This window comes from Salvelinus namaycush, chromosome 14 (assembly GCF_016432855.1).
Source record: "Salvelinus namaycush isolate Seneca chromosome 14, SaNama_1.0, whole genome shotgun sequence".
NCBI classification, from domain to species: Eukaryota; Metazoa; Chordata; class Actinopteri; order Salmoniformes; family Salmonidae; genus Salvelinus; species Salvelinus namaycush.
In genome coordinates this window covers 8118831-8141706 of record NC_052320.1, presented here as the reverse complement: position 1 = coordinate 8141706, position 22876 = coordinate 8118831, and the positions used below count along the sequence as shown (strand labels likewise).

General features: G+C 44.8%; 1 protein-coding gene across 1 annotated transcript in view; it reads left to right on the top strand.

The window, feature by feature from the left end:
- Positions 1 to 22114, top strand: part of LOC120059087 (histone lysine demethylase PHF8-like) — a 29777-nt gene extending 7663 nt beyond the window's left edge. Inside the window, exons 6-21 of the mRNA XM_039007880.1 lie at positions 249 to 390; positions 710 to 896; positions 3551 to 3713; positions 4882 to 4969; positions 7338 to 7444; positions 7558 to 7649; positions 7836 to 7925; positions 8110 to 8385; positions 8527 to 8609; positions 9702 to 9877; positions 11422 to 11629; positions 11918 to 12252; positions 19588 to 19674; positions 19829 to 19938; positions 20264 to 20624; positions 20864 to 22114. Coding sequence (XP_038863808.1) covers positions 249 to 390; positions 710 to 896; positions 3551 to 3713; positions 4882 to 4969; positions 7338 to 7444; positions 7558 to 7649; positions 7836 to 7925; positions 8110 to 8385; positions 8527 to 8609; positions 9702 to 9877; positions 11422 to 11629; positions 11918 to 12252; positions 19588 to 19674; positions 19829 to 19938; positions 20264 to 20624; positions 20864 to 20952 — 2594 coding nt within the window. The 3' untranslated portion in view covers positions 20953 to 22114. The remainder of the gene's footprint in view (positions 1 to 248; positions 391 to 709; positions 897 to 3550; positions 3714 to 4881; positions 4970 to 7337; positions 7445 to 7557; positions 7650 to 7835; positions 7926 to 8109; positions 8386 to 8526; positions 8610 to 9701; positions 9878 to 11421; positions 11630 to 11917; positions 12253 to 19587; positions 19675 to 19828; positions 19939 to 20263; positions 20625 to 20863) is intronic.
- Positions 22115 to 22876: the final 762 nt, after the last annotated feature.

The following is a 22876-nucleotide window of genomic DNA, read 5'->3' as shown; positions in this document are numbered from 1 at the left end:
GGTAGGCTTCTAATGACCATCAGCAGCATGAAATCAAATGTATTGGTCACATACACGTGTTTAGCGTCAGACTTTGGAGAAGCCTAATTACCGTGACTACACGGTCACGTTGAATTTGACTGCCACCATGACTCGTGACCGCTGGTGTGGCGGTAATACGCTCACCGTAACAGCCCTGATCACTATAGGATAATAACGTCTGGGGAGCAGCAAGATGTGATTATGTGTTGATTGCGTGTTGTCTGTAGGTCCAGACAGGGTGGTTGATGTGATTGACGTGTCTCGCCAAGCTGACCTGAAGATGTGTCTAGGGGACTTTGTGGAGTACTACAACAGCCCGAACAGAGACCGAGTCCTCAACGTCATCAGCCTGGAGTTCTCTGAGACCAGGTACACTGCTTGTTCTTGGGTCACTTCGATCCACTCATTGGTTGGTATTGCTCTTTAGGGGTCTTCTGGTCCACTCATTGGTTGGTATTGCTCTTTAGGGGTCTTCCGGTCCACTCATTGGTTGGTATTGCTTTCTAGTGGTCTTCCTTGTCACCAGTACATCAGTTGGTTGATCAAAAGTTCCATTTTGCCAGAGCCATACTGAGAGTGTAAGAAATTACTTGGCATAATAATTGTTTCTGCAGAAAAGAGTAGTTTAAGTACTGTTGTTGTAAAATCTGGTGTTTTAAATATACAAAATGTCAATGTTCTGTACCAGGCTGTCCAATCTGGTGGAGACTCCAAAGATAGTGAGGAAGCTATCGTGGGTGGAGAACCTGTGGCCTGAGGAGTCAGTGTTTGAGCGGCCCAATGTCCAGAAGTACTGCCTCATGGGGGTCAAGGACAGCTACACGGACTTCCACATCGACTTCGGAGGCACCTCTGTCTGGTACCATGTACTACGGGTAAGAAGAGCGCCGTTATGGGACAGTTGGCACTAGGCAATCTTCCTGCTGTGCTGACATGCACAATTGGATAGTTATACACTGAGACTCTTACCTCCCTCACTAGCTTTAAGCATCAGCTGTCAGAGCAGCTCACAGATCACTGCACCTGTACATAGCTCATCTGTAAATAGCCTATCAATCTACCTCATCCCCATTCTGTTATTTTTTTTTCTTTCTTGCTCCTTTGCACCCCAGTATCTCAACTTGCACATTCATCTTCTGCACATCCTACCATTCCAGTGTTTAATTGCTATATTGTAATTACTTTGCCACCATGGCCTATTTATTGCCTTACCTCTCTTATCCTACCTCATTTGCACATGTTGTGTATAGATTTTTCTACTGTATTATTGATTGTATGTTTGTTTATTCCATGTGTAACTCTGTGTTGTTGTATGTGTCGAACTGCTTTGCTTTATCTTGGCCAGGTCGCAGTTGCAAATGAGAACTTGTTCTCAACTAGCCTACCTGGTTAAATAAAGGTGAAATAAAAAATAAATATAAAATACAAAATATTAAGAATATCTGCTCTTTTCATGAGACTGACCAGGTGAAAGCTATGATCCCTTAATGATGGTACTTGTTAAATCCACCTCAGTCAGTGTAGATGAAGGGGAGGAGACAGGTTAAAGAAGGCTTTTTAAACCTTGAGGCAATTGAGACATGAATTGTGTATGTGTGCCATTCAGAGGATGAATGGGCAAGACAAAAACATTTAAGTGCCTTTTGAAAAGTTATGGTAGTAGATGCCAGGAGTAGGACAGTTGCAGTGACAGTATTACCGCCACACCGGCAGTCACGAGTCATGACCGCAGTCAAATTCCCTGTGACTGTTGGTCAAGGTAATCCCAATCCAAAACTGTGCAAATGAAAGGCGCTGATTTGTAGCCTACCAAACTAGCTAATGGCCTGGTACTATGCGCTCTATTGTTCCTCTAATCTCTCTCTAAACCAGTGGTCCCCTACCGGTTGATCTCCAAGCCATTCCTAGTCGATCACCAAACATTTCTGTAAAAAACCCAACAATAATCCTTGTCTTCCTATTTGTTTGGAGCTGTTGACGGTAGGTGCACTTGATTCTGCAGCCCTAGTGCCTGACTAGTAAAGGCCCACTGCACTACTTTCGTGAAAATAATATTTTTCCCCCCAAAAAAACATTAATATTTTTTTTCATTCTGATTTTTCAGAACCCTCAGCCACCCTACTTCCCAAGGCTATGCTAATGTTATTATTTGTGGCTTGCCTTTTTTAATAGCAAGGAATATTTAACTTTTTCTGGTCATAGGAGTAACAACATGAGACTTCCTCATGTAATTTCTCTCCTGTTCTATTGGTTTTCTTATCTTCCTTTCGTTGTCCAGAAGCCAAATTTACAATCCTAGTCATATTATTAGCAACTCATCCTAGTTGTTGCATCTTTATGTCTTTCTAAGTTTCAAACAGAGATTTTCATCTCTATCATATACTCTCACATCAGGTGCGCAGTTTAGAATGGTGTCTTCCCTTTTTCCCGCGAATTACGTTTTGGCAAAAAGTTGAAAATTATAGTTTTATTAGCTGCTTCATTATAGGAGTTGCATGTTTTGTTCAGGTTAATTACCATCTAAATGGGATAAAATGCGGGAAATGAATGTTCTCGGTCACGTTGTCCGGCGGCACAACGGAAAACCTGGCCATCATCCCTTTTGATACCTTGTAGAGTCAATGACCTGAAGAATTTAGGAGGGGGGGTTGCAACTCAATATTAGGAAGGTGTTCCTAATGTTTGGCATACTCACTATATAGAGGTGTTACGGGAGATTCAACATTTAAATGTATTTTATCCATTACTACCTTTACGTTGTTCATAATTGTACGTGCTGTGTCTGCCTGATGGATGAAAATGAGCTCTGCTGCTAACATACTGGCCAGACAGGCTCCGTGCATGGTGTGCGCATGTTGATTTTTGTCAATCTGCACCAGACGTGTTAAAATATCAAAACCAACTATATTCATTTGGGGACAGGTCGAAACACATGGACATTTAGCTAGCTTGTTGCTAACAAATTTGTCCTTGGAGATAAACATTGGGTTGTTATTTGACTTGGATTGCATATGGTCCTTTTTTTAGCTGGAACTTTGTAGAATTTTTATCCATGTTGAGTCATACAAAATCATGCGTTCTCTACTCCGACAATTAATCCACAGATAAAAAGGAGAAACCTAGTTTGTTTTTAGTTTGTTTTCTTTGATAAGTTCATCCTTCTTCTGTGGATTTTATATGGCAGTTGGCAACCAACTTTAATGTGCATTACCGCCACCAACTGGAGTGTGGATCTTTCAATCACCACCTTGAGTATGAGTTAGATGGGAGAGGCGGGACTTGCAGCACATCAAGCGTCTGAAATAGAACCAAGTTCTATGTTAGTGCCAGGCTATGCAGACTCCAGCGAGCAGTTTGGATGAATTTATTATATAAAATGTATGTGTACATTTTATTTTGCAACTCTCGCGCACGCTACGTGGCCGGTCTGATCAGCATGCAAAGCTTACGTTCATGTGGAATAAAATGTTGATCAACTGAAAGGTTGATTTAATAAGCACTGTTAGATAAATGTCTGTGTGTCTCTCAGGGTGAGAAGATCTTCTACCTGATCTCCCCCACGCCAGCCAACCTGGCCCTGTTTGAGCGCTGGAGCTCCTCGTCCAATCAGAACGAGATGTTTTTCGGGGACCAGGTGGACATGTGCTACAAGTGTTCCGTCAGACAAGGGAACACGCTCTTCATCCCAACAGGTATTCACCCTCGCTCTTCATCCCAACAGGTATTCACCCTCGCTCTTCATCCCAACAGGTATTCACCCTCGCTCTTCATCCCAACAGGTATTCACCCTCGCTCTTCATCCCAACAGGTATTCAGTGTTGTCAGAAGTTTCCCGGGTCTAAATCAGTCCCTGATTAGAGGGCAATGATGAAAACACAGTGGAACTGGCTTTGAGTTCCAAAGTGGAGTTTGCGGGATCTAGAGTATATCCATGTAGTGTACTATTAGGTACACCCATCTAGTACCGGGTTGGACCCCCCCTTTGCCTCCAGAACAGCCTGAATTGTTTGGGGAATGGATTTTACAAGATGGAAACATCCCACAGGGATGTTTGACCATGCTGACGCAATGTCATCCATGAACTCATGCTGCTTACACCAAATCCTGACTCAGCCATCAGCATGACTCAACAGGAACCGGGGTTTGTCAGACCAGGCAATGTTTTTCCACTTCTCAATTGTCCAGTGTTGGTGATCGCGTGCCCGCTGGTGTGGTCGTCTGCTGCAATAGCTCATCAATGACAAGGACCAACGAGTTGTGTGTTCCGAGATGCCGTTCTGTACACCACTGTTGTACTGCGCCGTTGTCTGTTTGTGGCCTGCCTGTTAGCTTGCTCGATTCTTGCCATTCTCCTTCAACCTCTCATCAATAAGTTGTTTTTGTCCACAGGACTGCCTCTGACTGGATGTTTTTTTGTTTGTGGCACCATTCTTGGGAAACCCTAGACAATGTTGTGCGTGAAAAGCCCAGGAGGCCGGCCGTTTCTGAGATCCTGAATCTGCTGTGCCTGGCACTGATGATCATACCACGCTTAGTCGCTTAAGTCACTCATTTTACCCATTCTAACGTTCAATCAAACAGTAACTTGGATGCCTGTCTGCCTGCTTTGTATTGCAAGCCGTGGCCACGGGACTCACTCTCTGTAGGAGTGATCCATTTTTGTGAACGGGATGGTGTACCAAATAAACTGTCCGGTGATAGCCCTGTGACAGGCCTGCTATTGTGTTTGACATGCAGTACATTTCCGGTGGAGTTCGTCAGGACTCAGTATATTATGTGCGAATAGTACATGCATAAATTAATAGTTTACCTGTATATGTGTGAGTTGTTCACATGTACCTGTGTGTGTGTGTGTCTCAGGATGGATCCACGCTGTGCTGACTCCTGTGGACTGTGTGGCCTTCGGAGGGAATTTCCTACACAGCCTCAACATTGACATGCAGCTCCGGTGAGTCCCTTCACCCCTGCCTCTACCTAAAACATTAGTCACATCACCTACGGTACTCCGCTTTTCTCAACTGATCTTAGCAACCTCTCTCTCCACATCAAAACTAGAATGCCATTTGGAAAATTGCTCACGTTATACGTGGCGGCAGGTAGCCTAGCGGTTAGAGCGTTGGGCCAGTAACGTGTCGGTTTGAATCCCCGAGCCGACAAGGCTCTGTTGACGTGCCCTTGTTGCTCCTATAATTCACTCTGGATAAGAGCGTCTGCTAAATGACTAAAATGTACGTTTTATATTACCATTGTACCAGAGCCGTTTTATATTACCATTGTACCAGAGCCGTTTTATATTACCATTGTACCAGAGCCGTTTTATATTACCATTGTACCAGAGCCGTTTTATATTACCATTGTACCAGAGCCGTTTTATATTACCATTGTACCAGAGACGTTTTATATTACCATTGTACCAGAGACGTTTTATACACTGCTCAAAAAAATAAAGGGAACACTTAAACAACACAATGTAACTCCAAGTCAATCACACTTCTGTGAAATCAAACTGTCCACTTAGGAAGCAACACTGATTGACAATAAATTTCACATGCTGTTGTGCAAATGGAATAGACAAAAGGTGGAAATTATAGGCAATTAGCAAGACACCCCCAATAAAGGAGTGATTCTGCAGGTGGTGACCACAGACCACTTCTCAGTTCCTATGCTTCCTGGCTGATGTTTTGGTCACTTTTGAATGCTGGCGGTGCTCTCACTCTAGTGGTAGCATGAGACGGAGTCTACAACCCACACAAGTGGCTCAGGTAGTGCAGCTCATCCAGGATGGCACATCAATGCGAGCTGTGGCAAGAAGGTTTGCTGTGTCTGTCAGCGTAGTGTCCAGAGCATGGAGGCGCTACCAGGAGACAGGCCAGTACATCAGGAGACGTGGAGGAGGCCGTAGGAGGGCAACAACCCAGCAGCAGGACCGCTACCTCCGCCTTTGTGCAAGGAGGAGCACTACCAGAGCCCTGCAAAGTGACCTCCAGCAGGCCACAAATGTGCATGTGTCTGCTCAAACGGTCAGAAACAGACTCCATGAGGGTGGTATGAGGGCCCGACGTCCACAGGTGGGGGTTGTGCTTACAGCCCAACACCGTGCAGGACGTTTGGCATTTGCCAGAGAACACCAATATTGGCAAATTTGCCTTTGGCGCCCTGTGCTCTTCACAAATGACAGCAGGTTCACACTGAGCACATGAGCACATGTGACAGACGTGACAGAGTCTGGAGACGCCGTGGAGAACGTTCTGCTGCCTGCACCATCCTCCAGCATGACCGGTTTGGCGTTGGGTCAGTCATGGTGTTGGGTGGCATTTCTTTGTGGGGCCGCACAGCCCTCCATGTGCTCGCCAGAGGTAGCCTGACTGCCATTAGGTACCGAGATGAGATCCTCAGAGCCCTTGTGAGACCATATGCTGACACATGCACATTTGTGGCCTGCTGGAGGTCATTTTGCAGGGCTCTGGTAGTGCTCCTCTTTGCACAAAGGCGGAGGTAGCGGTCCTGCTGCTGGGTTGTTGCCCTCCTACGGCCTCCTCCACGTCTCCTGATGTACTGGCCTGTCTCCTGGTAGCGCCTCCATGCTCTGGACACTACGCTGACAGACACAGCAAACCTTCTTGCCACAGCTCGCATTGATGTGCCATCCTGGATGAGCTGCACTACCTGAGCCACTTGTGTGGGTTGTAGACTCCGTCTCATGCTACCACTAGAGTGAGAGCACCGCCAGCATTCAAAAGTGACCAAAACATCAGCCAGGAAGCATAGGAACTGAGAAGTGGTCTGTGGTCACCACCTGCAGAATCACTCCTTTATTGGGGGTGTCTTGCTAATTGCCTATAATTTCCACCTTTTGTCTATTCCATTTGCACAACAGCATGTGAAATTTATTGTCAATCAGTGTTGCTTCCTAAGTGGACAGTTTGATTTCACAGAAGTGTGATTGACTTGGAGTTACATTGTGTTGTTTAAGTGTTCCCTTTATTTTTTTGAGCAGTGTATTACCATTGTACCAGAGACGTTTTATATTACCATTGTACCAGAGACGTGTATTCCTACTCTACATTCTATTATAAACTGGGTGGTTCCAGCCCTAAATGCTGATTGGCTGACAGCTGTGGTATTTCAGACCGTATACCACGGGTATGCCAAAACATTTATTTTTACTGCTCTAATTACTCCGCGTTGGGTCGTGTGTAAGAACAGCCCTTAGTCGTGGTATATTGGCCATATTCCACATCCCCCTTGGGCCTTATTGCTTAAATACCAAATGTCTAATACCATTCTCCCTGTGTTCTGTGTTCTCTTCCAATCAGAGCATATGAAATAGAGAAGAGGTTGAGTACAGCAGACCTGTTCAGGTTTCCAAACTTTGAGACAGTGTGTTGGTATGTTGGCAAGCACCTGCTGGACACATTCAGAGGTGAGGCGCTTCATCATAAATCATAGTTTTTTCCCCCACCTCTGCTGAACTGCATTTGTTTGGGCAATGTTTGTCAGGAACCTTGATAACTTCTATACTGGTCTACTTTACAGGTCTGCGAGAGAACCGCAGACACCCTGCTTCCTACCTGGTCCACGGAGCCAAGGCCCTCAACAATGCTTTCCGCATGTGGACACGCAAAGAGGTGATTCTTTATTGTAGGCCCCTTATGAATGCATTAATTAAGCCTTTATAGCAGCTACATAAGACATAATAACACCTGTCATAGGCAGTCATAAACATTATGAACAATGGAATGAAGGTGTCATGAAGCTAGTTATATTGGGCGCAGTAGTCTTTGTGTTTTGTGATGTTTTTGTGCTCTGGCTAGTCGCTGACTGACCACGAGGTGGAGATTCCAGAGACCATAGAGACTCAGCGTCTAGTGAAGGACCTGGCCAAGGAGATACGACTGGTTGAGGTAGGCAGAGGGAAATATTTCATAGAGTACACTGACCGAGCCAAGCTACTGGGCTGGCCTGGTTGTTCGTCCTCCATAGAAAATATCTGAGCCAGTACAGTTCAGGTCGCACCTATAGTGTGAGGCACCATCAAATTTCAGTCTGGCTTACTGAGACTCCGTCTTCTCCTCTCTGCCACCACAGGACATCTTCCAGCAAGGCCGTCCTGCGGCTCCTTTCACCTCTACACAGGGCTTCCCCACCCCCCTCCCCAAAGCCTCCCCTCTAGCTGTCTCCCAGAGTCCAGGCCGCCCCCCGGGGAAGAAGAGAGGCCCCAAACCCAAGGATATGTCCCCCAGCCCCAAGAAGAAGGGTCAAAAGGGCTTAATGAAAGAGGCAGGCGAGTTGGACCTCCTGGAGATCCACACCAAACACACACTGAAGAAATTCCAATGTGGAAACAAGAAAAACAAGAAGAAGGTATGACTGATTGTTCAACATTTCTCTCTCTGGAACAAATAAGGTTGAAAGTCTAAATGTACTTTGGCTCTCAGCCTCACATTGTTAATGTGTATTATAGTGAAATGCTAACAGGATTGTGCCATTCCTCTCCGTCTCCAGTTAGAGCTGCCTCTGGAGGAGTTTGCAGGGAAAATGAGCAAGAGCAAATTGAAACTGGTGCTGACCAACGGCAAAATACAGGGGTAAGACTGGGAGGTCAGGAGACTCTTCATGAACTTCACGCCAAATCTTCATCTCTCACTTTTTTCCCTCACCCTTTCTCACTTTGTCTGCCTGCCTGCCTCTGTCAAGCTCTGCCTCTCTCTCTCTCTGCCGGCCTCTGTCTGCCTGCCTACCTCTGCCAGCCTGCCTCTATCTCTGTCTGTCTCTCTGTGTGGCTGGCTGTCTGCCTGCCATCCTCTCGGTCTGCCTGCCATCCTGCCTCTCTGGCTGTCTGCCATCCTGGCTGTCTGGCTAGCTGGCGCTCTGCCTGCCTCGCTGTCTGCCTGCCCGCCTGGCTCGCTGTCTGTCTGCCTGCCTGGCTGGCAGTCTGCCTGCCTCGCTGCCTGCCGTCTCCTCTGTCTGCCTGCCGTCTCCTCTGCCTGCCTGCCGTCTCCTCTGCCTGCATGACGTCCTCTCTGGCTGGCTGCATGACGTCCTCTCTGGCTGGCTGCATGACGTCCTCTCTGGCTGGCTGCATGACGTCCTCTCTGGCTGGCAGGCAGCCAGCCAGCCAGCCAGCCAGCCAGCCAGCCAGCCAGCCAGCCAGAGGCAGGCAGGCAGGCAGCTAGCCTGCCTCTCTGGCTGGCTGGCTACCTGCCAGCCAGAGAGGACGGCATGCAGCCAGCCAGCCTGCCTGCCTCTCTGGCTGGCTGCCTGCCTGCCTCTCTGGCTGGCTGCCTGCCTGCCTCTCTGGCTGGCTGCCTGCCTGCCTCGCTGGCTGGCTGGCTGGCTCTCTGGCTGGCTGGCTGCCTGCCTCGCTGCATGCCTTTCTGGCTGGCTGGCTGGCTGCCTGCCTCTCTGGCTGGCTGGCCTGCCTCTCTGGCTGGCTGGCCTGCCTCTCTGGCTGGCTGGCCTGCCTCTCTGGCTGGCTGGCCTGCCTCTCTGGCTGGCTGGCCTGCCTCTCTGGCTGGCTGGCTGGCCTGCCTCTCCGGCTGGCTGGCTGGCCTGCCTCTCCGGCTGGCTGGCTGGCCTGCCTCTCCGGCTGGCTGGCTGGCCTGCCTCTCTGTCTGTGTCTCTCTCTCGTACTGTTCTTGCTACATTTCAGTGTCATCCATCCTTATTTCTGCCCACAGGAAGAAGGGTGGTCGTTCAGGCATAAGTAACAGTGCGCGCCGTGCATCTCAATTCCAGCACCATGCTATGGGAGGGTCTACCTTGTCAGATTTTGAGTCCGAGGACGAACTGCAGATTGATGAAACTCCCCCTCCACGACGCAAGGCTGGAGGATCTAGCAAGAAGAAACTCAGTGGTGAGAGAGTACATCATCTAGTTTGAATGTAATATGTAGTGGGGAGCACCTGCTTCATAATAGCATTCATTACTGAAGACTACAACAGTTTTCTGCTCCTGTTGGGGCATTCAGTTCATCCTTCTGAGCCTTGAGGAAGGTTTTTAAAGAGACCTTTGGGTCATTGAGTGTTATCGTTATTAAATTGTATTGGTCATATACACACTGCGAGCCAGGCCTAATCGCTCAACATCAATGCCCAACCTCACTAATACTCTTGTCGCTGAATGGAAGCAAGTCCCCTCAGCAATGTTCCAACATCTAGTGGAAAGCCTTCCCAGAAGAGTGGAGGCTGTTATGTCAGCAAATGTGGGACCAACTCCATATTAATGGCCATGATTTAGAATGAGATGTTAGACGAGCATACTGTTGGTCATGTAGTGTATTGTGCGGGGTAGGTTCTGTCGGTTGGTGGCGCCACAAACTAGAACCCACCTCGTGCGTATGGATCTCCCACAGGTAGATCGTGACCTACTAGTAGCTACCAGCCCACCTGTGAGTAGCTCGCCAAGCAATTCTAAAAGTACATGCATTTTTTCATGTGTTCCATCTTTAACTGTGATAAACATAAAGCTCCCTGCTACTATCCAATCAAAGCCACAGTGTCATTATGCCACCCCTGGTTAGCCAAACGTTACACAATATCTGGGGCGGCAGGTAGGCGCGTTGGGCAAGTAACCGAAAGGTTGCTGGATTGAATTCCCGAGCTGACGAGGTAAAAATCTGTCATTCTGCACCTGAGCAAGGCAGTTACCTCACTGTTCTCCGGGCGCCGATGATGTTGAAGGCAGCCCCCCGTACCTCTCTGATTCAGAGGGGTTGGGTTAAATGCGGAAGACACATTTCAGTTGAATGCATTGTTGTACAACTGACCCTCTTTCCCTTTCCAAATAAATTTCCAGCAATTTTGTCTATCACTCTGTATGTAGCCAGTTAATGGTGCCAATGATGAACCGTCTGGTGGCTAGACAGAAAAACAATTTTACAATGTTAACTGCAAAGTTGGCTTACCTGACTGAACTAATAATGATTGTTGGCCATTGTTTTACAAACTCTGCCATGACTTGTTGCAGCAGTAGGCCTAATAGCAGAAACATCGCTAGACCGACACATTCCTCTCTTGCTAGATGTGCAATTAAAGGGGAATTACACACAAAATCGAATGGTCTTCAACATCCATTTTCAGGAAAATACAAAATATAATTTTTATGGGGCCTGTCATGCCAAATACTGTTTATTAACCATTATTTTACCAAGTATATTGACAGAAAACACATCTCTTCTACTCATCGCCAGGTCCTTTGTGTACAAGAGAAGAATGTGCCTATGTGAAAGCTACATATAAAAAGTGCCTGCCTGCGACATGTTACATTTTTTTAAAGTAGCTCTCGTGCTAGAAAAGGTTGGAGACCCCTGGCCTAGATCGTATTCCATCAGGCCACACTTGGCAACAAAACCCGCTACGGAAAAAACAAAAATTAACATGAAAACCCTTGTCTCCTCAGGTCTTCCCCGGAAGCTACCAAGGGCCAAACCTTGCTCTGACCCCCATCGCATCAGGGAACCCGGAGAGGTGGACTTCGACATTGAAGAGGACTACACTACAGATGAGGAGGAGACCGTGACTGTCCATGGAGTGAAGGGTGGAGCCGGGGGCATCCTGGACCTGCTGAAGGCCAGCAAACAGGTGGCAGGGCTGGACTCTGCTCTCAGGTAGGATCTGCCTCGCAATTCCAGACACTTAATCAGCACTCTGAATACATTTTGTTTCAGACTATCATGTATTTTTTTTTCTTTTTTTAATCTTTCTGAAGTCAAGTGGATAATGGAGCCAACGAAATGTGGAAGATTGTTTTACTGTTTATTCCAGTAACATTACTGAGAAGCTTGGACGACTTGCGTAATCAAAGTTTTTGCAACAGATCTAATTTGAATTCTTACTCAAACTACATTTAGTTGTTTGTGGTGAATCTTGATCACTCTTCTCTCTCTACCCTCCAGTAAGGAAGCGCCAGCCTCTCCCAGCACACGAGAAGCCATTCAGGGAATGCTCTCCATGGCCAACCCTCCCTCTTCTTCGTCCTCCTCCTCTTCCTCACCTCTCTCTGTCTCTGGAGGGCTGTCTGAGGGACTGGGATTAGTCAAAGAGAAAGGAGGGAGAGCCGTGTGGGTGACAGGAGACAATAAGAGCAGAACAGGAAGCGCCTCTAAAGAGAAGACGACGTTCCAGCGCCCCGGGAAACGGCCTGTCAAGCGGCCGGCCCGTCACCTTAGTGATGAGGAGAGCACAGATGAGCAGGAGACTCTTGGCACCTGTTTTAAAGACGCAGAGTATGGTGAGTCATAGGCTGTGTGCGTCCATATGACACCCTAGTCCCTATATAATGTACTACTATTAACCAGGCAAGTCATAGGAGGAAGGAGCACTGCCCCGGAGGCTGCTGCCATTCATTTTGGAAAGGTCTCAAATAGGGCTCTGGTGGTCATAACATTTTGTCAGCTGGTAATTTTCTTGCAAATGACTGCCGGTCTCACAGTAATTGACCGTTAATTAACATGTTTACGTTCTCCAGGCTTCCACGCATACAAGCTGCGCCTTTGGAATATCTAGATAAAACATTTTTTTTTTTTTTATAAATATAATTTTAATATAGCCGAGAGATTTTGTGGTAAGTAATTGAGGTGATATCTAATCAATGGAAGATGGAATTAAAATGACAGGATTAAATGAGAAATGAGAAAGAAAAGGTAGCCTCTTATTCTGGTTATGAAATTAACGGAGTTGTTGTGTGTAAGCCCAACTGTAGGACGGTGAGAAGCACAATAATGTTATGGCTAGCCTCAATTAGCCTAGTTTCTCTCAGTTTGATGCACTCAAGACGGGTAGGCCAACTATGTAATCAGATGGGGTGATAAATAACTAGCAAGAAGCGAGTCTTGTGCCAGATAGGGGGTTGGGTCTCCCTCTGCCTGCTCCGAGCCTCCAGTGCATAAGCGGCTTGTGGATTTCAAGTTTGGGGAAGCTAATTTTCACCATTAATAATGTACCTTTTATAATAAAGCATTCCATGCATCACCGCATTTGCAGACTTATGTAAGAGAGCTTCTTTTCCTAATGTGATGATTCAATTTGATAGTCATAATTTACGCTAGTAATATAACTCAATCACTGTTCGCAAAAGAGACCACTGTTCAATGCAGCGAATAGTGGCTTAAAGTAGGCTAGGCTATATCAGATACATTTCTCCTTTTTTTCCCACAGGGAAATGTTGGCCTTTTTATAAACACATTTAATGCAATTCCACTATACTTTATTTGACTGAAGACATTAGCACAATCTTTTTTTAAAAGGACAGACATTTTAGGGTAGGCTACTTTGCTGACTGACGAACAGATAAATAAAAATGATGTCTGATCCATGTAATCGGCCGTCAAAAAGGGGAGACACATACAGTATGACGCCCATCTAACCTGGAGGAGGAAATGATTGTCCAAAAACAAACAAACGTGGTACTGAGACAGTGAATATGCACACTCACTGGGGATATGGCCCATGTTCTCCGCTAGTGCCAGTAAGATAGGCTACTGTTAGCTCAAGTTGAGCATTTTGATAACTAAAGACAGATTGGAATCTTTTCATTGCCATCTCTTTATAGCAATAGCCATTTGCTTTCCAAAAATGTTACCACAATTTGTATTCAAAAAAATATATATATAAATTGCAATATGCCTGGCTGGGTCTCTGTTTTTCACTGACAGTCACAACTCAACAATCTACTTTGTTGTGTGCACTAATTGGAGAGATATATATCAAATGTATTTATAAAGCCCTTTTTACATCAGCCGATGTCACAAAGTGCTGTACAGAAACCCAGCCTAAAACCCCAAACAGCAAGCAATGCAGGTGTAGAAGCACGGTGGCTAGGAAAAACTACCTAGAAAGACCAAAACCTAGGAAGAAACCTAGAGAGGAACCAGGCTATGAGGGGTGGCCAATCCTCTTCTGGCTGTGCCGGGTGGAGATTATAACAGTGACCAAGATGTTCAAACATTCATAGATGACCAGCAGGGTCTAATAATAATAATCATCATTACAGTGGTTGTAGAGGGTGCAACAGGTCAGCACCTCAGGAATAAATGTCCGTTTGCTTTTCATAGCCAATCATTCAGAGTTAGAGACAGCAGGTGCGGTAGAGAGAGACTCGAAAACAGCAGGTCTGGGACAAGGTAGCACGTCCGGTGAACAGGTCAGGGTTCCATAGCCGCAGGCAGAACAGTTGAAACTGGAGCAGAAGCACAACCAGGTGGACTGGGGACAGCACGGCGTTATCAGGCATGGTTCCAGGGCTCAAGTCCTCTGAGAGGGAGAGAGAGAATTAGAGGGAGCGTACTTAAATTCACACAGGATAAGACAGGAGAAATACTCCAGATATAACAGACTGACCCTAGCCCCCCGACACAAACTATTGCAGCATAAATACTGGAGGCTGAGACAGGAGGGGTCAGGAGACACTGGCCCTGTCCGACAATACCTGCGGACAGGGCCAACCAGGCAGGATATAAGCCCACCCACTTTGCCAAAGCACAGCCCCACACCACTAGAGGGATATCAACAGGCCACCAATGTACTACCCTGAGACCAGGCTGAGTATTGCCCACGAAGATCTCCTCCATGGCACAAACCCGAGGGTGATTTAGAGCAGGGGTTCTGGAATAATCTGTCTAGGTTGTAACTGTTGCTGTTAAAATACAATAAATAATTTTCAATCTGAACTGGAATAAACTGAACACAGGCTTTTTGATAACGCAACACGAAGTAACAGTACAGATGAAAAATTCAGGCCTACTGTACATCTTACTGTAGAAATTCTTGTTGAAAACAGGTCTAGGTTGGAACTGTTGCTTTTAAAATACTAGTAATAATTTGTATTCTGAACTGGAATAAACTGATTGATCACCTCACACAGATGTATAACAGAAAACACACACAATCCTAATGAGAGGTGTGTGGCTAGTTAGTTTTCAACAAACAGGTCTATTCTGGGCTCCGTTTTTAACAGTGCAACCCTGAGGTCATGCTCAGCATTGAGTCTGTTACTTTACTTGTTTCTTAAGTATGCCAGAGTTGAGAACCCTGACTCGCGTAGGTATGTGGTGCCAAACTGGACCAGAACATCAGCCAGGCAGGAGACCGCTTCCTGCTGTAGATGAGCAACTCAGAACTGTGTGTGTGCCTCAACAAGCATCAGGCTTCAATCAGTTTATTCCAGTTCAGAATACAAATTATACAAAAGTTCCAACCTAGACTTGTTTAACCACAATCATTTCTACAGTAAGATGTACAGGAGGCCCGTTTTATTTTTCATCTGCACTATTACTTAGCCTTAGGGTTACACATCACTAGCTAGCTAGCTAATTTGCTTGCTTTGGCTAACGGTAGCTATTAGATGTGTATTTATTATGTATCCCCATTAGCTGCTGCCAAGGCAGCTAAATATCGGTACATTCCATTGCCCTCCTGCCAGCCTAAAACAAATGGAATGAAATACCCATATAAATATCTATTCATGTTTATTTGCACAAGGCCAGGGGAATGTTTGAAAGAGAAACTCGCATCTAAGTTACTATGAGAGAGTACTCTGCTTATCATCATCTGTTATAAAATGATAACAATGCCTTGCTAGCTTACTTACACTGTCGAAGCACTGTTTCCTGAAGCATTCTGCCCTGTTTTGAAAGAACTCCCTGGGTTTACTGTAATGCTCTGGATGTTTGGTCAGGACGTGTTGTTTTTATTAATTTGTTTTGAGAGACTCATTACTAACGTTAAGCATTTCCCCGCACAAAACATATTGTAATGACCAGGCTAGATCACAAAGGAACAATTGTCCAGACAGAGGATTGAGTTTACGAATTCACGGTTAATAACCCAACTCCACACAGGCTACTGTTTGGTCATAGCCTACATCAAATATATGAAAGATACCCGTATAAAACAACCGTGACCTTCTCGTGTGAAGACCCGACGTAAGCGAGAGAACAATGGCTAAACTTGGCCTTAACTTGCAATGCTCCATCCCCCTACCAGACCACCCCCCCCCCCACACACACACACACACTCCATCAACCACCAGGATGCCTGGCATCAGAACATTCCAGGCATTCCTGTGATTGTCAGATGGCAGGTTGATTGGCAGGTCAGACCCCGCGAACACTGGGTACCGGTAAGTACAACACAACCAACTAACAGCATAACACATAACACACAGCTCTCTGTGCGGATCGCTAGAATATTGTGGGCGCTCCTTGTTATTTATCTAGGTTTGTATGAAAGAAACTCATAGCTGTATTTGCGTTTCATTGACGATTGAGCTCAGTCAGAATTTGTGGCTAGCATTAGTACGTTTGATTACAGTGGTGAGTGGGAATGACAAGTCAGTGGCTGATAACGCGTCATCTGTTGCTGAACGACAGCGCCACATAGTGTGTGTCGCGGAGTGCTCTTCAAGGAAACTGCATTAAAAATATCCAGTAAACCGCAAAGCACTCGGGCATCTCCCACTTGCGCAGCTGCCAAACTGAGCAGAGACCGCTGCTAAGCAGAGAGCGCCCTGAACCGAGAGCGCAGTGGCACTTGGCCAAATAAATTCCAGTAATTTAATTAAATAATTATGCATTTACGCTGACCCATCATTAACAGGGTTGCGACAAGGGCCGGCCCTGTACCTTCTGCCGCGCTAGGCGAGACAAACATATGCAGTTGTGGTGTGTTGATTGGGGGAAAACATGTTGGCTGAAAAAGTCTCAAAATAAAGGTGGATAATGAAAATATAAGTTTCAGAGTATAATGGACAGAGAAATAGGCATTCTTACCTTATTTATCAATGTCCAACCAGAGTGTCTTGTTTGCAACGCTTAGACATCAGTGTGAATCTAAGCATGGCACTTTCAAAAGTTACCTTTCCACCCAGACAGAAGCTCTACTGACACAGAAACATGTAAGCTTCAACTGCTGGCTACTCATCCGTTGTATAACCAAACCACAGAAGTGCTTCCCTAAAAGCTGCCTGGGTTTAAACAAACATCTCTTTTTCGAAAGAGAAAGCTCAATTAATAGGGACAGAATAGTAAAGTAAATTTTATCTAGAATATTAGTTTAGCTTCAGATTGTCATAGAGAGGAATCAATATATCCCCATATGCATCTGAGTCACGTTTTTCGCGGGCATTTTCGAACATGTTTCTACCATAAGGCATCAGCGAGTTAAGCATTGTTATAGAACGCTTGATATAATCTAGATACGTTTTATGTATTTATTTCAGATTATAAAGTAAACAATAGATACCCTTTGTTAAAGAAAAGGGCAAAAATGATATGTGATACCCTCACTCAATTCGAGCACTGCTTTTAACCAAACACACCAAGCCCTTCCCAGACAAGGAGGTATTTTAATCAGTGCATGCGACAGTATTGGTGTTGTTGCTATACCGAAATCTATGGATAGCATTATCTGTCTGTCAAACAGGTAGGCTTCCACTTATTTTTTGGAATGTGAAGAAATGAGCTCCAACTATATTTAATTCTATGTTTATGCCCATAAATGTTGGTGCACGCGTGCATTTATAGGAGGTCCCTTACCAGGCAGAAATGAGTTTTATTTTAACCCCTGCATCGGAGTTACAATGTTGCTATACAGTATACTATATAGTATACAGTATACTATACCACTATACAGCCAACTACCTATAGTAGGAAACCTGGTTTCTTATTAATAATATCCCACCTGTTATCACACATGGCACGACCCCATAGTTGTTACAATTACAATAAAAAATAACACTTATAACAGGTGGGATAACATTTAACATATATTTTAATATTCCTGTATAACTTTTTTTTTTAAAGCGTAAGATCATTTGAGCTTTGGAAACAAGTGCTTTCATAAATGCATGGCGGGCCTCGTTTCGCTGGAGCAGTGTAAAACAAGCTTTATGTCAATGACCCAGCCTTAACTAATTTTGTTTATTTACACATCGAATTTGATTGTCCAACATCAGTTTCAGCATTTATTTATTTCGTCACCGTTTCCTCTGCTGTGGTGCTGCATTGCAGTCAGCGATGTTTTCTCTCGGGTGGCTGTCCATGGTCCTGAAATCAAATCATCTGTTTGCTTGGACACCAGCCTGATCTCCAGCTCCTTCCACCTCTGGAAATCTAGGTGGTCATGTGACTTCTCATGCGAACTGAGGTGGCACAGATTCTTCCAGTCCCTTTTCCATCCCTGACCAGCGCAGATTTGCACTCGTGTGAAAAAAGTTTGCAGCAAAAACAGAAGGCTGCATCGTTTTGCTTAGAATAGACAAGCCTTGGTCTCCACTCTCTCCCAGTTCGCCATCCTCCTATTGAAGTGGGCCACCGAAAACTTTAGTTGCCCCTCTTCTCTTGGGAAATTCCCCTCCTTATCCTGATGTGGCCCAGCCTGCACGAACATACCCCGTAAAGATCCATTCATATATTTTGGCCACTCACTGGAATCTTTTATGTTTTTTGCCCTGCGAAGACCCTACTATATTGGACCCGGACTCAGATTCGTGCTAAATCCGACTCCCAGACAAAAACACAAGATCCCAGTGAGTGGCCAAAATATGAAATTATCTTTACGGGATATGTTCGTGCAGGCTGGGCCCCATCAGGATAAGGAGTGGAATCTCGGCGAATGAATGTCCTGGCCTCGTAGGCTTGTCATTCTCCACACCTGCTGATGGACATTGCTGCATACTGATAGATTTCACCAGCCAATTTCTTTTGTTTAGAGATTGTACGTCATCTCATTTTTATTTTCGCTTCCTGATAGTTTCTTAAACATGGTAGCAAATTGTTTTAAATGTCTATTGCTCACTTTTAGCAAAAGTTCTATCCACTAGTAGTAGCTATCTAACATTAACAGGCTAGGTTAGGCTATTGCCTTAATCACTAATCGTCTTCATCACACACAAACATAAAACTAAAATAAAAGTAATTTAATTGGCAGATTAATAAAAATGAATGTTTCACAATTGGATAATCCCATATAAACACACATCACCATAGCTACCAAGAATAGTGGGAGTGAACTTCGGGAGAAGCGGAATGAGGTGGGGGCGGGAACTGCAGCAACGCTATGAGCTGGTGTCTGGGGTGCCGCAGGCAGTGTAGGAGCCGATCAGGGGCGCCGGTGGGTGGCAGCCAATTGTCAAAATGCAGCCCCAAATTCAAGTGTGGCTGCCTAATCTTGCCCAATGGGAGGGCTGGCCCTAGTCGCGACCAATACTTTAAGAAAGGCTGGATTAGAGGGACAATAGAGCGCCAAGTACCAGGCCATTAGTAAATGTGGTAGGCTACCCATCAACACCGTTCCTTTGCACAGTTTGATGGGATTACCTTGACCAACGGTCACAGGGAATTTGACTGAGGTCATGACTCGTGACTGCCAGTGTGGCAATGTCACCGCAACAGCCCTAGTCTCAAATATGCACACTCTGCCTAACTGGTTCCCGGGCGAGCTAAAAACGAATGCACAAACATCTTAGCTTGTCTAAATCATGGTCCAATCAGGGCACTGTGGATACTTAACTAAATGTGAATGATCCAATGATGTCACAGTCATTATCCTTGGCTGTCTGTGTTTTCAGTCTATCCGTCCTTAGAGTCTGATGAGGAGGACCAGGTCAAGATGAAGAGGAAGAGGAACTGGGGCGACACTCCTTGGAGCCCCAAAGGTACTCATTACTGAAGTCCCTGAATGTTGGACCGTGGACATATTTCATCACCAAATCAGCGAAGGAAATGTGTTGATACTTAGTTGAACATTTTAGAAACCATTTGGTAGGGGGATTTGATGAATTCCACTAAAATCTTCTCTTGTTCCCTCAGCCCGGGTGACCCCCACCCTGCCCAAACAGGAGCGCCCAGTAAGGGATGGGGCCAGAGTGGCGTCTGTAGAGACTGGCCTCGCTGCAGCTGCTGCCAAACTGGCACAACAGGTGAGAGGGGATATATGTTGGAGGAGGATCTACTTTTAGCAATAAATAAGCTTTTTAAATTGAATTCCATTGATCTCCAAGTGTTGCTGTATCTTCTCTCCACTTCTGCGAGCAGTTTGGGACAAGTTAAAGTTCTGAGAGAGGAAGGGCAGTTAGCGGTAGTGCCTTTTTTACAAAATCTTATAGGCATTCAAATAGATATGACAACCATCAAAGAAATGTTTTCCCTCAACTGTCAATTGAGAGTCAAATGTCAAAATGCCATGCTCCAAGGAACTAGGGAAGCTGAGTGCGTGTCAACTGTTTTGTTTGTTTATTCATCCAGGAGATCCAGAAACCCACCAAGAGGAAGTACACCAAAAAGCCCCGCCCTGTTGCCCCACCACAGCCCCCTCAGGCTGAGCTGTCCCCTCCCTCCCCCCCTCCGGCCCCGGAGCCTCCCACCCCTGACTTCAGCCCTGAGCGGAGGATGGAGTGCTACTCTGCCAGCCTACTGGACCATGAGTACACGGCAGGCCCTGGCCCGTTCGGCCCTGGAGGCCCCAGAGGGAGTGCTGCTATGGCTCCTGGGGTATTCCTCACCTCCAGACGACCCTCCCTCTCCCCCCAGAACAGCAGCACTTACTCCCCATCAGCAGCCTCCACTGCTGGGCTAGCCAGCCCCGGCAGCACTGGAGCTGGTGGAGGTAAGTACACAAACACAACATCACAGCACATAGACATGAGTTGTGTTCATTAGGGCATGCAACGGAAAACGTTTCAAAGCATTTTGCAATGGAAAATTATTATTACATGTCCAGATAGTCCCTCCCTGTATGTCTGTTTTCTTCCATTTGGTGCCTAATGAACAAGACCCTGCACATTGACATTCACAAATGTGACAAAATATTTTCTTACCCATTGCCTCCTCCTTCCTTCATCTCAGGGAAACGTCCAAAGAAAGGACTTGCAACAGCAAAACAGAGACTAGGAAAGATTCTGAAAATACACCGCAATGGGAAGCTTCTCCTGTGAGAGATGGATGGAGAAAGATTTTTAGGAATGATTCTCGGAGGAAAGATGGATGTAATTTTAAAGAGAACTTGAAGGACGTGACTGCTTTAAGAGACTGTGTTTATTTTTTGTTCTATAATTCAACTTTTGTTCATCTGGTGTCCTCACCTAAACCTGTCATCCACTCATGTTCCACCCTATACCCCTTCCCAGTCCCCTTTAATAATCAATCATTGCTTGAATCTATATAGCGCTTTTCTAGCGCTGAAATATTCACATTCTGCTTTGGTACTCTGCTTTCACATTTGGGATTATTCATACCTTCATATGAATATATTGAGAAGCATCTCAACATTTAGTTGGTCATGCACCGCTCAGATTAATGGAAAACATATGGTCAATTAATTGATCTGTCTAATCATCAATCAAACCATTTAATTTACATGAAGGAATCATGTATTTATCAAATTGGCAATGAAAAATGTCTGATCTATTTTAGTTGATAAGTGATATAACCCATGATATGACCCATTATTCATTTGACGTGGGTCTACTTTGTGTGCACAAGCGCACATGCTTGAAGGCAACGGGGTGAATGTTTTAAATGGGAAATAATGTATTTCCTGACAATTCAGTCAAATGGGATTTTGAGTTAGTTTTTAGTTTGATATTGACTAATTTAGTTTGGGATTATTTATTTTCAAATAGCTTTTATATTTATTTTGTGTTAATCGGAATGCTTGCCATTCCCTTTCCAGTTCTGTGTTGTCATCCATGTTCTCACCTCACTTTCAACACCTCAAGTTCACTCCATCTTTTGTATTTATTTGACTAATCTAGGTTATCCCTTTTATTCACCACCTGGGTTTTTCTTTTTTTCCCATGTACATAGCAACCAAAGCTTTTTAAAGGCACAGTGCAGTCAAACATGTATTTTTTCCTGTGTTGTATATATATTTTCACACTGAGGTTGGAATAATATTGTGAAAATTATGATTATTCCCTTTTAGTGTACAACCTGTTTGAAAAGTCCACCTGGAATTTCAGCCTGTTTTAGTCGGATGGAGTATTGGTCTGCCTGGTGACTAAATTAGTTAATAGACCAATAAGAAAGAGTTCCAAACCACTGACAATAACAGCTAGTTTTCGGTTTTCCCCTCCCCACTCAGACCACTCCCAGACAGTCCTAGCAAAATTGTTACTTGAGAAATTGCTCTTTTGCTAATTTTTTTAAATTAAAAATGTATTTTTGTACAAAAAAAAAAAAAGAACAGCACCATAAGGTACTTAATTGTTTCCCAGAAAATATTTTATATTGAGATAACAGCAACATTGGACCTTTTGAATTATGTGAAACCTGTCACCAGAATTTCTGCATATATGTCAAGAGATTTCACTTGTGTTTTTGATTCTATTCATTTAACAGATTGGTAACTAGGCTACATTTAACTCACATCTGGATTAAGTTGTGTTTTTAGATGTATATATTTTTGAATTGATATAGCCATCCGGTTCATTAGTACTGTTATGACATGAACAGTCTGGTTCCTAATAATTTTCCAATCCACCATGGTTTGTATTCAAGTATTTAGTATTATACACTTGAGCCAGCAGTTGTAGAATGCATCCCAAATGGTTCCCTATTCTCTAGTGCACTATTTTTGACCAGGGCCCATTTTGAGTAGCATACCATTTCAGGAATAGGGTGCTGTTTGGGACGGAGACGTAGAATGTGTTTTATTTAAAGAACGTGCTACACATTTAGACATGCAGAGTTGTAGTTTTATCTAAGGATATTGAAGTCGGGAAGCTATGGATTTGATAATGATTCCAAAATGTACATAATTGTTGGAATTTTGTTTTTATATAGTTCAAAGGAAGTATGTTATTTCTTAACATACCTTGTATAAAATACATGTAATTTGGAGAACTGTATGCAATAGTC